We start from the raw sequence: 16,485 nt of genomic DNA, 5'->3' as shown, positions 1-16,485 counted from the left end.
CTACCAATCTCATAGGCTACTATGAACCTAAGAGTCCTATGATCTACATCCTTACCTCAGAAAAACGTCCTTCTTGGGGTTCTGAGTGCCAACAGCAGTAACAGGCAAGACCAAGTAAACACCAAGAAGACATACAATATAAAATCTAACCCTCACTAAGCTTCTTTTAAAAATGCCCCCTATATCACATGACCCAGTACAGGTCTCTAAATGACCATGTAAGCCTTGCTGATGACAATTGACCTTGCTTCTAGCCTTCCCTCAAAGCTTCTAAACAGCTATTCACAACAGAAATGGCTAATGCAGGCAGCATGTTCCAGCTCCGACTGGCCCAAGTTTAGTTTACAGAAATGCAGGGAACCTTTTGGTTATGTGGGAGTCGGTCCCTTAAAGGAACCCTAGAAGGCCTTCATCTCGAGTCGTTACTTCAAAGAGCCGAAGAAAAATGTCTCTTTTCACTGACTACATTCTGAAAAATGCCATCCATTACAGTGAAGGCACTTTTTAGCCATATGTGAGGCCACCTTCAAAGAGAGAGTAAAGGATGAGGAACATGTGAGAGTAATTATAAATCCTAAAAGTCATAACGGACCTCAGGTTTTTATAAAACATAACACTAGGCCCTTTTTTCAAGAGGCATATGAAAGGAAATATTTAAAAGCAAAATTTCTGGTCTCTTAGGGAAACAGTAAAATCTTAAACAAACAATAATTCAACTAAATTACCCAAAAACAAACACAAAGCCACTCCAGCTTTAGAAGGAAAAGAAAAACCAGAGAGGGAAATGAAGGGCAAAAGAATGACTGAGGACTGACATAAAGGAATTAGCCAGGCCGGGTTCTGTCCCACAGTGACCATAAACTCATTGAGGCCTCTGCTATCTACACAGGAGGAACACAGTACAGAACGGCGTAAGCAGCGCAGGGCCAGGGGCCCGGAGCACGTGGGCTCTGTGATGATCAGGCCCAGCTTCCTGTGGGAGCTTGCATGGTTTCTCCATCTAGGAAATGAAATGACTGGCTGAGGTGATCTCAAAATTCTCTAATTAAATCGCAGCCCTACAGGAGGAACTGATGTTCAGAAAGATAATCTTGAGACAAAATACGAAACATCAAAAGCCATAATGTCCTTTGCACCGTACCTCCCAGGGTAATGAAGTCAACACAGATTGAATTTTTTTAACGTCTTCCATGTTGCGTTTAACTACATTTGAGCTAGATTAATAAGTCAAATTACTTCAATCCCCAAGACCTCCAGTTAAATGACACCTGTTATTTGTCAGCTGCCTTAAAAAAAAACAATCTCCCTAATAGCCCAAGGTCAAGTACAAATACAAAGTATACCACTGAAACCTTTGCCACCAAACACAGTATAGACCTCTTCTGATGATCTGAGGTGGAAGGACCTTTAGAGGTGACTTAGTCCAAGACCTTCCTGAAGCTCAGGGACATTCTATGACTTGCCATGATGATAAGCAGCATTGGAGCTGGAACCAGCAGCACTCAGGTCTTCTAACTTTAAATCAAAGATAAGACAGAGATGAAGGTTTATAGACCTAGACACACACTTCACACCGTGACAATGCCATGGGCTATGACACACATCAGACTGACCTAGCTCAAGTCCTAGTCTCAACGAGCCTAAGAGTTCTACCATTAAAGCATGCCTAACCAGGACCATGCATTGTCCCCCAGCCCAAAGCAGAGGTGGGAAAGCTGACTTCATGGACACTCCATTGTGTACAGGCCCACCTCACTCTTCCAAAGCTGAGGCCCAAAGATGGCCAGCCCTGTAAAGGTTCTTACCTTTTTTTCTGGTTTTTCCTGCTCCTTCATTTTCTCCTTTTCATGTTCCCTTGAGTGCTCCCCATCTTTCAGCCTCTCTCTTCGTTTTTCCCTGTCCTTTTCTTTCCCCTTGTCTCTATCTCTCTCCCTCTCTCTCTCCCTTTCTTTCAACCTCTCCTTTTCTTTCACGCCATCATTCTTCCTGTCCTTGTCCTTATCTCGTTCTAACTCTCGGTCTTTGTTGCCTCTGTCTTTGTCTCTGCTTTTCTCTCTCTCTCGTTCCTGCTTGGTTCTGTTCTTATTTCTGTCTCTCTCCCCGTCTCTCACTTTGTCCCGGTCTAGATCTTTGTGTCTCTCCCGGTCATTGTCCTTGCTCTTCTCTCGTTCTTTGTCTCTGTCCTTTTCTCTCTGTTTGCTTTCTTCATCTTTAGACTCTTCTCTTTGTTTGCGTTCTCGGCTTGTGCTTCTGTCTTTGATTTCAGAGTTCCTTCTCTCCTAAACAAATAAATAAATAAAAGTTAATAAAGTCTAAGTGTGCAAGTCTGTCATGTGCTCCCCCAAAGTCCTCAGGTTCTTTGGAACACTTCCAGGTTCCCTTTGGAGAGAATGGGGGCTCCTGTTTACCTCTTTCTCTTTATGAATCCGTAGTTCTTCTTCCTTAAACTCCTTATTATCCAGCTCTTGGGCTTTTGAGGTGAGAGGAGATTTTCCCTTCGTATCTCCTTTCTCTCCAGCGAGAACTCTTTTCACAGCATCATCGCTTGAGAGCTTCAGATCCAAAAGGAATGAAGTCAAAGGAAAAGTTAAAATGAGAGAGTTAGCAAATCCAACAGCTTTCAAGTGAGCATTCACCACAGCTGGTGAGCCTAGCCCCTGCCCAGCTCCAGAAGTATAAAGCACACCTCCTTAACTCCCTGAAGGGTCATGTGGCATCGCGGATAGAGCTCAGTTCAAGCCCCAGCTGATCTATGACTTCACCTTCCAGCATTCTGGGCAATGCTTTAAAGTTGAAGAGAAGGGACCAACTCACACTGGGAGAGGGAGTTTCTTTTCCAGGAAGCCCCAATGCCAATGAAATAATCAATCAAATCCAGTCCTGATATCTATCTCTTATGTGACCCTCACAAGGACCCTGGGAAATAGGCAAAGAGAGTGTAACTATGCTCACTTTCCAAATGAGGCCCAGGCTCAGAGGCTGGTGATGCGACTCCCCCAGGACTGCACAGCGAGAAAGCAAAGACATTGGGGCATGGCCCCCCAGTGTGGGGCTCTTTCTACCAAAGCACAAGATCCTATAGACCTTTCAGTAAAATAAAATAACAAAATCACCGAAGAAAATACAAGCTTGAGAGCCCAAGGCCCAGATCCCTAACACTAAATGCCTTTGGTTTTGTTTTGTTTTGCTTGTACTGTGAAATACCTACCCATACCAGCACAGTGCCTGGCAGATACATCGTGCTAGAGATATCACAGAGGCATTGTCTAGATCTTTGTACAGTAGATCTTGCACTGGGTTACTTAGAAAGAGCATCTTCTCTCTCCTACACTCATAGACTTATAAAACAATAATCCCTTCTGCAATATGGTCAATAGTCATTCAGTCTCTGCTTGAATACTGACAAGGTCAGAAAGCTCACTACCTCACAAGGCAAGCCAGGCCATGGTCTTTCCTATGGTGAAGAGAAATCCTTTCAACACCAAGAGAAACTGAGAAAAGTTCTTAGCACTTTGGGTGGACTCTCTGAGCCAAACTGGTGGAAGGACAAAGGCCAGTCAGTGAGGCTGTGAAGCCATGGATGGCCTGGGCCACCCAAATCACCAGTGAGACCAATGGGGAAACTCCTTGGTGTTGGGAGGCCTCTACCGATCTAGATGAAAAGAAAGCATGTGCTCCAGAAATAGAGATGACATGGAGATTACAGGGTTGGAGAGCAGAAAGAAATTCATATGCTACAGACAGACCACCTGAGGACTGGTCCAGCCTAGACAAGCTGCCATCACCTCTCCCTGCAGCTCTAAGGGCCAAATGCTACCTTGGAATCTTAAAGCTCCAACAAAGGGCCCTAAATTCCACAGAGGACAGCTTCACAGAGTGTGGAAGGGGATGGCTGGAGAGGCCAAAAGAGCGACGCTTGTACCAACGCTGCCCTGAGTTCAAGTTTTATGTGCCCCAAGCTGACTCAAACTTACAAGCTTGGGAGAGCAGAATGATGCTGACTTGGTGTGAGGAGCCCCGGCTTTGGCCTTCTGCCTTCCCATACCCTACCTAGCTGTGTGACCATGGAAGACAAGCTGCTTCATCTCCATGAGTCTCAGCATCCCTGTCAGTAAAATGAAAGGGACGATTGAATTTTGTTTCCACAGAAATTATATGAAACATGATTTGAAGTCATACTGGTGGCTAATTTAAGAGACAAAACTGCCTGTAGAGTGGGGGATGCTGGCCACCTGATAATCAGCATATCTAAAAGCAGGCTCTTCTTTTGTTCTGAGAAGGCCTTTTGCCAGTGTGTATAAAGAAAAACAGCCTAGGTGTGGCTCAACAAGAATGGGGCCCATAGACTCAGAAGCCTTCTCAGATAAAGGGACTGTTACTGTAGATATCCTAGGCAGAATCTTGGGCTCACAGCTTTTGTCAATTCTCTCAGCAATTGAGAAAATTCCTTTCTCATGCTATCTGATGCAGACAAAGCAATTATTAAATAAAGTATAAAGAAAATGAAGACCAAAATGAGGGATAAAAGAGGGGTGGCATTTAGGTGTTCAGATTGGATGTAAACTCAGAAATGGTGACCAGTGGGAAATTCGATCAGGATGGTTATAAAAAAGTTTTTGTAACTGTCTTAAGGTATGCTTGAGCCTATGAAGAGACCCTTTTTCACAAGAGGTTAAAGGCCAATCAGAAAAAAAGTGAAATAAAAATCTTTTTTTCTAAATTCACTCATGGCCAGGTAGAATTCTTGGTAAGATGATTATTTCTTACAATACTACTTATGCAACCAACCTCTCAAGCCTGTTGGGCTTAGTGACTCCTCAAGTGACCCCAAAGTGTGCACTAAGCATTAGAGCCCATCAACCAAGAGACTGGAGATCTCCTTCTCTATGTAAGAAAGGAGGCTCTAAGGAAAAACAGATATCATCTCCCGTCTAAGGCACAAGGGGAGGCTGCTCTCCAGGAGGCAAATACTTTCCGAGCACCTACTATGTGCCTCACACTCATCTAGACATTGAGATGAATCTAAAAGAAAAAGAAAAGATGCTTGTCTTGCTTTATACCCACATGAAACAGCCCAAGTGACTCAGGCCTGTGGCCACCAGGAGATGAGGCTTCAAGGGCTCTTCACCACACCCACACTTGCATGAACTGGGCCTGGCTGGCAAGGCACAGCTCACCCAACCTTGATGAAGCCCTTGCCAATGTGCCAGGTGCTATGCCAGGCCCTGGTGGTACAGAGACAAGACAAAACCATCTCAGTCTCCCAGGCACCTATACGTTACCAGGGCAATAAAACATACACCCAGCTAAGTTATTTAAGAAGAGAGAAAAGCATAAAGGCTTCCTGGAGGAAATGTTCCCTGAGCTGAGCCTTGAAAGAAGCTGAAGTTCTAGGTATAGGCAGCAGGCTAAAGCCCAGAATGCCTCAGGGGAAGTAACATCAAAAGGTCTGAAATCAGAAAGGGGATACTGTAGTTCAGACTATATAAGTTTGGGGGATCCAAGAACCACTAGGACCTGGTGAGTGGCACAGTCCATTTGGGCTTTAGGGAGATGCTTAGGGCAGTTTTGTGGGGCAGAAATTGGAAAAGGGAGAAGGAGGCAGGGAGACCAAGCAGGAGGTGAGGCATCAGAGACCAAGAGGGCAGCTGCAGCCTTGAGAGCTATGCAGCCCTGAGGAGGCTGCCATGCAAGCTCGAGCTGCACAGCCGTGGTGGGGCTGCCATGTGAGCTCAAGTTGCACAATGGGGATAAATACAAGAGCCACAAATGCCCAAGGGGCCCTCCTCTGTGCGGGCCTATCTGGCCCTGCCAGAAACCTTTCCCTCCACTGAAGTTCTCCCACAGCACTCAGGGTCTGGACCATTCAGTGGTGCTAGCTGCTGACTTCTCTAAATTTGTACATTAACTAGAATCACAGAGGGCCGGGCCCAAGACTGTCCCATACCTTCTTCATTTTTCAGGTAAAGAAACAGAGGCCCACAGTAAGCAGATTATAGCAGCACAGGGGACAGCCAAGACTGAATGACTTCTCTCCTTGATGTATATACTTTGTATTTCCTTAGCTGAAGGTAATGATTCCTTTGCTTTTGTCTCTGTATGAAGTGTCTCAAAGCTTTTGGAATTGGGTTTCTACCACAGAACTCATGGCCTCATGGGAGGGGAACCAAAAGCTTGTTGACAGGAAGCTTTTCAAAAAGTTGCTATGGCTACATAATCCTACATCACTCCAGACAGCCAACAGCCATGGCCTCCTTTACTAATGCTCCCCTTCACACATGACATTGTATTCCATCACACTTTCTTTTTCTAACTAGCGAGCATTTACATTTTCTTCTTCACTCCCCTGAAGAAAAACCCAGCCCCATCTGGCTAGCCCATGCTAACCATGGCCCCAGATGTGAGTCTCCTGCACGTGAGGTCTGTCCCCCCTCACACCTCCTAATGCTCTCAACGGGGCTGGACTCGGGGAACATAAAAATCACCTCCACCGGCTGCATTCAATTCTTCCCTCATGGGCTGATGTAACTGGAATCCAACTTAGAAAGAGAAAGGACAGACGGAGCACAGGGAGATTGCTCAGCCTTCCCTTGTTTCTTAATCAATGTTGAGACTTCCCCTTGGCCTGTTCTTACTCAGTCAGCCAACAATTCCAAGCACCGAGGTCCACACCTGTTCCAACATTTCACTTTTCAGCTGTTTCCATTAAAATGTTGTGTCAGAGGCTGCCTAGGTAAGAATGGTCTTGCACAAGCTGTCCCTGAATTGGTGCTGGAATGGCTCACTGTATAGGCCCCTGCTTATGATGGCACCTACACATGGGAGGTCTTGTTGCACTGGAGTCTATGCTGAAAAACCCCATATTACCGATTTCTGCCTGAGGACCCTGCTTCAGTCAGCACAGCAGGGCTGGAGGCTTGGTTTGGAGCTCCAGGACCCTGCAGTTTCAAAGAGATCACTTTCTCTATTAGGTTCCTGGACACCAGCCCACCCACAAGGCTGCCTCAGAGGGTCATAGCTGTGGAGATCTGAGGTCAGTGTAAATGGGAGCTGCCCCCATGGTGCCAAGTCCCCCTACTAAAGCTGTAAGGAGCTCAAGGAGGCCTGGGGCACACACCCAGGAAACATTGTGCTCAATCACTCAGGAAATAAGCCTAGAATTGAACTGGTCCCTGCTCTGTGTCAGGCCCTGTGCTTGGCACTGGGGGAACACTGAAATGGTCCCTGACCTCAAGGCACTGCCATTTTAATGTCATCTCAGGAGCAGAGCTGCTCCAGGGGGCACTGAGCCTCCCTCTGTCCCTCCAACCTTGGATCAAGGAGGACATATCCACACTCATCAAGGCAGGCAACTCAGACACCAAGGGGGCTGAGGGGAAGAAGTATCAGCCAAAAGTAAAAAGATCTCTAGGCCCCACTCCCCAAGGCCAGTGGAGAGGAGAGAGGACACTCAATTTGCAGTGGCTTTTGGCTGGGTACTTAAGAGGGTGAGTCAGGAGGCTTCTCCTCCCTCTATTTCCTAAGGGTTTTGAGCAATCTGGGGTCACCTCTGTCCAGTGGGGACCTTTCACTCAGCTCAGCCCCAGCCCCTGAAATGATATGGGATCAAAAGTGGGAGAAAGGCTAGGGAAGATAACATCTGGCCACACACTTACAAGGCTTGCTGAGCACAATGTACTTTCATCAGGATTCCGCCTGCCTACAGAAAAAATGCCCTGAAGCCACTCGGGAAAGAGAAGTATTTCCCCCTCCTCTGCAAGGGTTTTGCAGGAAGGTTTACCAGGGGCTGGATATCAGCATCTGGTCTACATTCTAAAACTTTTGAGTTTGAAGAAGCTTGGTGGCACAGTGGATAGAAGGCTAGGCCTTGAGTCAGAAAGACCTGAGTTCGAATGTGGCCTCAAACCCTTACTAGCTGTGTGACCATGGAGAAAGGGCTTCACCTCTGTTTGCCTCAGCTTCCTCAACTGTAATATAGGGATGATAATAGCACCTCTTTCTGAGGATCACTACAAGGATCAAAAAGCTAACACCCACAAGGACACGTGATGTCGTGAAATTCTTTTTTATGTTATGCTCACATGTTTGATGCTTCTGTTTTAACTTGGCCTGTAAAGTGCTTAGCACAGTGCCCCTCACATAGGAGGCTCTTAATACAGACTTGTTTCTTTGTGTCTTTGAAAGTGGAAGTCCCAGGATAACAGCAGGAAGAAGTGTGAGACCATTCAGTGTCTCCTCCTCATTGGATTTCTGTTCCATTTCCAGTTTCCCTCTTCTTCTCCTCCTCTTAATAGATCAACAGAGAGACATAAACAGACTTTCCCTGTCTTGTCTGAACTAACCAAGATGAAGGAGGCCTGGCTCAGCTTGAGAAAGCTGGGGTTAACACTCTTTCCACCTAGCCTGCTGTGGTAACACACACACAAGCACCTGAGCCCCCAGAGCCTTAGGCAAAACTGGGATATTAGAGAAGTCTCTCTTGTTGACTCTCTGACCCCATTTCTTCTCCCGTACCTTTCTCGACTGTCCAAGTCCACCCCACCCTGCCCCAAAGTCTGCCTGGTCTCTAAAATCTCAGGTCCTTGCCTTTGCTAAACACAGAAAATTTCCATTTCCAGAGTGTCACTATCTGGAAGGCCTTAGTCAGATCATCTGATTAAAGTAACTGACACCAATTACAACTGCCAAGCTTGGCCCCAGAGGAAAAAGAGGCAGTCTCTTCTTTCCTATCTAGTGTCTTTAGAAAGTGAGAATTAGAGGTATTTAACCTTTAGTGAAGAGGGGCAGGATGTATGCAGCAAGGAAGGTGAAATGCAAACAAAATATCCATTAAGAGTAAAAAAAGTTACACACCAAGAAATGAGATTTAGTCTGGCATTTTAAAATAACAGATATTTATGTAACACTTTCAGTAAGGAGATGAATCCCTAAACTGGAATTTCAGGAGAGGTTTTTAGGCAAGAGACCTACATGAGCTTCTAAGCTGGGCTGGGCTGCAGCTATCCATCCCCTCACTTCATCTAATGGGAATGAAAGCAGGGAAGTCAGAGCTGCAGCCTGCCCCGAACCCCACCCCGCCCAGCCCCACCACCACCCCAGCTTTCAAATGATGCAACAGAAACAAAAAGATCCCTTAGGGAGACCCGTGGAAGCCAGAATGGCAGAGTGAAAAGGGCCCTTGTTGCATGGCAAACACATAAAGTCATGAAATTCTTTATGTGATGGGCTCCTGTTCTCCACACCTCTGTTTTAACTTGGTCTTGAAGCATTACCTTATTGAGACAGCATTTTCCAATCGCTTGGAGCAGTTCATTCGTTTTCTCTGGTTCGTGTCCTGCCACAATTCTCGCTGGTTTCACAGACAACTGTTCTCCTGAAACCATTATCACAACATCTATGGTCTTCTGAAGGAAGCTAATTTTTGCATCTTTATCCTAATAAATTGAAATTTAAAATAGAATATTTAGAGTCATGATTTATATCATCTCTAACATGTTCTTTTTAAAAACAAAACAAAACAAAAATTGCTTCAATCTGTATTCAGACACTATCAGTTCTTTCTCTGAGGATGGAGAGCATTAAACATGTTCTACTGATAAAGTTCTCATCACTAATAAACATGGCTAATTTGAAAAGCACTTCGCATTTAGAAATTCTAGATCTCTGTAAGTAAATAAAACTAATCCCACTGAATACATTCTGGACTGAATTGATCCCCCAACATAAACCTTTGAAACACAAATCTCATCCCTATGGGGACATCAACAAGACACTCTTCTCAGATGACCAAGGTCACCATGAGTGAGTTAAGACATCAGTACATAGTCCTTGGACAAATCCTGGACACAGCCCAAGAGCCAAGGCCAGCACTGGATGGCATGAGACCCAGCTGAGCTCAGTCACTTGCCCCCCAAGCCTATCTTGTGAACCTAATAATTAATATCCTCTTGGGGCCACCGCTGAGTTGTAAATCACAGGGCTCCAGGATCTCCCCCCAGATCACAGCTGCTCGTGATACAAAAGACAACAGTGAGCTGCCTGCTCTGCTCTGCTGGCACTAGAGGGAGGTGGGCTCACAGGTGACACCCAACTGGAGGAGTCTTTAAGGCAGCATTCTGATTTACCAAGTCTGTTTTCCCTTAATCAATAATAAATGCATATTGAGGTACATGCATTTCATAAAAGCTCAAGATAGAGTTTTCAGATTGTCTACCAGAATAATAGTTTCAAGCATGTACAGTAAGCATTGCATTACAATGTACAGCTATTAGACCATATGCAAATACCTGATTTCATTAGCATGGGAGCTGCCAGAGTGGGATCTCTTTATTTAAAACTTAGTAGGTCAAACTTTGGAAGGTGCCTGAGACTTATGGAAGCTGAAGGAGAGATCTGAATGGAGTCACACAGCTAGTGAAGGTCAAAGGTGGGTTTTAAAAGAGAGATCCTCCTGACTTCACACGCAGAACTCTGTTGCCCAGGTCGTGCTACCACTCAAGTGATCGCATACACTACAAAATCAGAAATCTATGCCCTCACAATAAACAAGTTTACAAATGAAACACGGATGGAGTTCCAAATAATTTAGAAATGATTTAGATAAAAAATCTTCAACAAAATCTTCAACTGTTTTTCTCTAAAGAAAGATATTTTCTCAATTTTTATAAAACACTGTTCTACTATTTATATGAGGAACTCTATGAAACTTTATTAATACCTGGAATAAGGGCTCACTAGTGAAGGACCTGGGGACATGAACCATATAAAGAAGGTATCTGGGAAAGTAATGCACATCAAATGCTTTCAAAGAAAAGAATAAATAGGGCTTCGGAGGGTTCCCTGAATCCAAAAGAAACATAAAATAAATCGTTTCTTTCACTGATGCTATCTTAACAATCTCTTAGCCAAAGGTAAAGTGAAGTTTGTAATGAGCTGTTTTCACCATCTCACTCCACCATTCAATCATCATATTTCCCTCCAGAAAAGGGGAGACTGGCAGAACTGTTTTCCCCAGGCTATTAAGTCAAAAACCGACCTTTTTATCCTCAAGATTTGAGAATGGCATTATCCTTGAGAAAATGATTAGGGGAAGAGGAAGAAAAACTATTCACTTAAAAACATTAACCAAGGAAGGGAGAGGGCTTCAAACCTACCTTAACATTATCAGATTTCAGCTCAGAATCTGTGTAGAGACCCTTCATAAAACCAGTCATTCTAATTACCTTCAAAACATAAAGAAAAGGTTAATTATTAATATCACACCACAAAGCATCATCAATCCAGATTCGGTAACATGTTTAAGTGGAAACCTCCAAAGCTTTAAGTCTTTCCAAGTCTATTTGCACCTGGCTTATGCATACAAGAAATCCTTCAATCAAAGCCTAATTTCTAGTGGATCAACATTTAGCTTGAAGAAAGAAAAAAAGGCAGAGTTAGATTCATGAATGCAAAGTACAGAAGATTTATATGAACAAATGCTGAGTGAAGTAGGTAAAACCAGAAAAATAATATAAACAAAGACTACATTATAAACTAAAAGGACCAAAGGGAGGAAAAGGGCAGAGAGAAGGAAGGAAGGAAGGAAGGAAGGAAGGAAGGGAGGAAAGGAGGAAGGAAGGAAGGAAGGGAAGGAGGAGGAAGGGAGGAAGGAAGGGAGGAAGGAAGGAAGAAGGAAGGAAGGAAGGAAGGAAGGAAGGAAGGAAGGAAGGAAGGAAGGAAGGAAGGAAGGGAGGGAGGAAGGAAGGGAAGGGAAGGAGGAAGGAAAGGAGGAAGGAAGGAAAAGAACTTGAACATTACATAATTATAATGACCAAGCTTGGCCCCAGAGAAAGGTTGAGAAAATGGTCCTCCAACCCTTCACTGTAGAGGTGGGAACAATAGGAACTGAATATTGTCTACACTATCAGATACCATTAACACATTGGTTAGTTTTACTGAACTGTTTTTTCTCGTCACAAAGGCTAGGTCAATAGAGGAGAGAAAGATATAATGAGGAAAAACCATGTGATGTAAAAACAAAACAGATGGCTAGAGATAGGGACTGGACCCGTGATTTCAATAGTGTAAGAAACTCGTGGTTAAGGACATGCCCCTCACCAATGCAAGTCTGTACCTTCTCTACACCTGAAAAGTCTCAGCACTACCCAAAGCACTGAGAGTCACCCAGTCAGCAGGGCACTCCTGGCTTCGAGGCCAGCTCTCTACCCACCATACCATACTGCCTCTCAAGACAAATACAAAAAGCATCAATAAAAATAAGATAAAAACAAAACACCAAAATTTTTTTTAGCAATTTTAAATAACTTCCCTCTGATGCTTTACATTGATTTTATCAAAAAGTTTTTTTTTTTCCCCTAAGACTTCAGTAGTTCTAGCATTTTAAAGAAACTGATGGACAAATCAACTGGCCCCATGAGATGCCAAAACTGTGATGTGTTCAGGGTAGGGGACAGAGCCCCTCTGGAGAAATCATGGGCAAATAACTGAAGACAAAAGCCTGGGTGCTTGCTATCCAAATCATTGGTGATTACCCACCCTACCAGACAAGGTCACAGAGCCTGCAAACTGTCAAAGGTGTTTTCTTTTTTTGGGAAGGTGAGAGGGATCTAGGCCTGAGATTTCATGGCTACAGGAAATTTCCTGTGTGGAGACTCACTCCACCAACGCAGGTGACCAGTTCATCTGGAATTTATATAGTCTCAGAAAGTTGGGGTGGGTAAGTAGATACAGGGATGGAAGAGATTAGGTGACTTGCCATTGGTCACAGAGTTAATATATGTTAAAGATGAGACTTGAACTCACCTTGGAGTCAGGTCTTCCTGACTCCAAGGCTGGACCTCTAGCCATCAAGTTATGGTAAATACATTAAATATTATTACATAGGTAGATAAGATGAATTTAGAATCATATCAACAAAAGTCTACAGTGGCAGAAAGACAATTCTTTATACACAACAGAACTGTCTTGCCTCCCTACGAATAGTGAGGTCCTCCTGTTTGTTTCTTTCTTCCCTCAGTCTCACTACTAGTACCTCAACCAAGGAGCACAAGAACGTCAGATCAGAAGCAGGAGCCTCAGAGGACCTTAGAGGTTAAACTCTCAGGGTCAAAAGGGGCCACTGAGGTTCTTGAGGCCAATTGTTACCTAAGCAAGACTCTCTCCACTGCATAACACATCCCCAAATGGGCACCCACCCTTTGCTTGAAGACACTTCCTCTAGTACAAGGGAACCTGCCACTTCCCGGGGCAGCCCCTCCATTTGGGGAAAGCTCCAGTTGTTGGGAATTTTATCCGCACATCAAATCTCAATTCTCCTCTTGCTGCCCCTCTGGGGCTCAGTAGGAAAAGGCTAATCCCTTATACCATCCCCTCCTGACCGTTTTAAAGATGAGCACACCCTCCAAGGCTCAGGGAGTTATGACGACTGGCTTGACAGCACAAAGAGTTAACAGCCAAGACAGAATGAGCATCCAGAGCGCTCAATCAAGGTGCAAAGAACAAGACGAATGCAGATTTTGCAGATACAGCTCACAGAATTTAGTACGGGGGGAAGACATCGGAACATGAAGGGCCATGAGGAAGAATCAAAGTTAATTCTAAGGTTTCAAATGGCAGGAACTGGCTCGGTGATGGTGGCATTAAAGGCAATAATACTGCAGAAGCAGATCTCAGTATTATTTTTCAGATATATGCAGACAGCGTTGTTATAAATAAAATGTAAAGTCATTTAAATATCAGGGAATTAAATGCTTTGTTATATATTTTTTCAATTGATACTCATTATGTATGAGTATGTATGTACGTATGTATGAGTATGTATGCTCTGCGTCTCTTCACACTTGAAAAGGCTGGGAATGCCCAGGCTACGTGACAGTAGGGTTAACAGGATTTTGAAGGGACTGAGTGAACAAAGCCAGCACACGTTAATGAATGGACCTGCAGCGATTGAGGGGAGGTCTCTGCTGGAGAGTCTGGGCCCTTCACATCTTTATCAGTGACTCAGATGGAGAAGTGGAAGGCACGTGCATCAAATGTGGACATGACATGAAACCGGGAACGTGTTGCAGGGCAGTGGCAGAGCTGCTGAAGCTCCGTTAGAATCAAACTTGCCTTTTTTAATTCTTTAACTGCTTTTACCAACAAACCAATCAATCAGCCCAGACTCTGTGGGAATATTTCGGGGGCATGTTATCCCACGCACCACACAAAGCACAAAGCCTGCTCGCCCTCTCAGGGCTGGTTGTTTTCTGGGGGCTGACGTTCAAGGACAGAATTCTACTTCCTCTCACGCAAACACAAATTCTATCTTCATTTTATAAACTGGCTATTGCAGGGTAGTGCAATATTTGTGATGGAAACACTAATATTCGTGAGGACAGACAGGGCGCTTCCTTCCACTTCTCGGTCTCCTGGTTGCACTTAAACAGAACACACAATTTTTCAGAATCCACTTCCCGCTTTGGTGGCTTTTTGACAAATGTACAAAGAAGGTTTGCATCAGCAAGCGTGAGGATGTTTGTATGAACCAAGGGGTCCGAGAGCAGAGAGATGCCCTTAATGTGGTGGCCGAGGGCGCCCCTGCTTCCTGGGCAGATCAGACCGGCCTCACACGCCCCTCCTCCAGGCTCGGGGCAGACAGAGCCATCAGGAAGCATGGCAGCCTCCCCTGGCAACGTGCACAAACCCAAGTGCCCAGGAAGCTTTCAATCAGGAGACTAGAAAGACTGAAGAACCAGCACTGGGCCCGAGCACTGGGTGACCCCTTTCCAAAGAGCAGGGGCCAGGACCCCGGCCCCCACAAGTTGCACACAAGGACCAGCCACACCCCAGAAGCCGGGAGGCTCGGATCCGCTCCGTGGTCCCTGTCACCCTGAGGAGCGGAAGGGGATTCCCCCGGCTCTGCTGGAAAGCAACCTGGGGTCAGCCGCAGAACAGCCCCCTCCCCCCATCCCAGCTGCGTCTGTGCTCTCAAGCAGCCCCCCAGCTCCCCACTCTGCCTCTACTCCGCCTCAGGGGCCCTTCCGGCTCGGACACTTCATCTCTGAGCCTCAGTTTCCCGGCATGTGTGCCCCCTCGATCCCGCCTCCTGGAAACCTGGGCAGGTCTCAGGTCCCTGAGCCCCGGGGGCCTCCTCCACATGCGGCTCATCGCGGCCCCGGACCCGGCTGTCTCCGACGCTTGGCGAGGTGCCGGCACCCCATAGGTGCTTCGTACCTGCCCGCCTCCCCACGCTTGAAAGCTACGCTTCACTTAGTGCGCGGGAGGTAGTGAGCCGCCGGTCCCTGGAGGTTGCAAGGCCGCCTGGGGACTGTGACGGCTCGGCGGCCAAGAGCCCGGGGAAGAGAGCTAATGGACACGGGGCTCGGAGCCCCTGACACACAGCCGGAACTTATTAAGCGCCTACTGGATGCGCGAGAAGAGGGTCCTTTGCCTCGCCGGGGGCGAGAGCGGCGATCTGCACAGGTAGAGGGAACTTCCCGAGCCGGGAGGGCCCCACGGGGCAGCCCCTACCGCCATCGCGTCCCTCCTCTCCACGGAAGACCCCCGAGGGCAGGCGCACCCCGAGCGGGCGCCCCAGCCCCCCCGGGGCCTCCCCTGCCCTCCCGGCCTGGGCCCGCACCTCCGTGATGATGTCGTGCAGGTAGCGGAACGGAGGCTTGCTCAGCAGCTTCTCCGTCAGCGGCGGCTTCTTGATCACCTTCCCCAGGGCCTCCTGCGTGCGCTTCACCACCGAGGCGTTCATGGCGGTCCCGGCCCCGACCCGGCCCCGACCCGGCCCCGACCCGGCCACCTCAGGCCGCCGCCTGGCCCCGCCGCTCCCGCCGCCACCGCCGCCGTCGCCGCCGAGCTCGCCGGCCCATCCCACAATACACCGCGCTCTACAACGGCGCCTGCGCGGCCTCACCGCGTTCGGTCGCCAGGCGCGCGCCGCCCTAGCAACGGGCAACAAGCCGCCGCCGCCTGCGTCACGTCCCCGCCCCCTTCACCGTCCAATCCGGCTAGCTGTCTCGGATGCCCCACCCCCAAACCCTTTAGTCCCCGCCCCCTGATGGCGGCCTGGCCACACCCACCACCTTCCTAGGCCTAACCACCAGGGCTCTAGCCCCATCTCTCGTCAGCATGCTCCGCCCATCCTCAGAGTGCAGGCCCCAGCGCCCTCTACCCTGGGCCCCAGAGCCCTAGCCCCGCCCATTCCTCCGTTAGCCTCGCCCCTCTTCATTCCCAGCCTCCTGGACCCGCCTCCTTCCCCGCCCACCTCCCACCTTGACAGGAGCCAGGATCCTGGCCCCGCCCCCAGGGCAGTCTGCAGGAGGTGGGGCTAGGGGGAGGGGCGGGGAAGGGGGAGGAGCCCACAGGGCCGGGCTTCCTCCTGCTCTCCGCTCCTCTCCCTCCTCTCCCACAGCCCCCCCACCCCACTCCTCTCTCTTCCCCCACTCCTCTTTCTGGCCCTTTTCTCTCCATCCTCCCCTCCCGTCTCCTTCCTCT

The 16,485-nt window shown here is 47.4% G+C and overlaps 1 protein-coding gene across 3 annotated transcripts in view; it reads right to left on the bottom strand.

Annotated features, from left to right (window-relative positions):
• Window positions 1–15,771, bottom strand: part of TRAF3IP1 (TRAF3 interacting protein 1) — a 106,961-nt gene extending 91,190 nt beyond the window's left edge. For all 3 annotated transcript variants that reach the window (XM_036768779.1, XM_036768778.1, XM_036768777.1), the window contains exons 1-5: window positions 15,620–15,771; window positions 11,154–11,222; window positions 9,273–9,434; window positions 2,409–2,552; window positions 1,806–2,279 (exon numbers count right to left, since the gene is read on the bottom strand). In XM_036768779.1, coding sequence (XP_036624674.1) covers window positions 1,806–2,279; window positions 2,409–2,552; window positions 9,273–9,434; window positions 11,154–11,222; window positions 15,620–15,742 — 972 coding nt within the window. In that variant the 5' untranslated portion in view covers window positions 15,743–15,771. The remainder of the gene's footprint in view (window positions 1–1,805; window positions 2,280–2,408; window positions 2,553–9,272; window positions 9,435–11,153; window positions 11,223–15,619) is intronic.
• Window positions 15,772–16,485: the final 714 nt, after the last annotated feature.

Source organism: Trichosurus vulpecula, chromosome 7 (assembly GCF_011100635.1).
Source record: "Trichosurus vulpecula isolate mTriVul1 chromosome 7, mTriVul1.pri, whole genome shotgun sequence".
NCBI classification, from domain to species: Eukaryota; Metazoa; Chordata; class Mammalia; order Diprotodontia; family Phalangeridae; genus Trichosurus; species Trichosurus vulpecula.
This window is presented reverse-complemented; position numbering and strand designations above follow the sequence as displayed.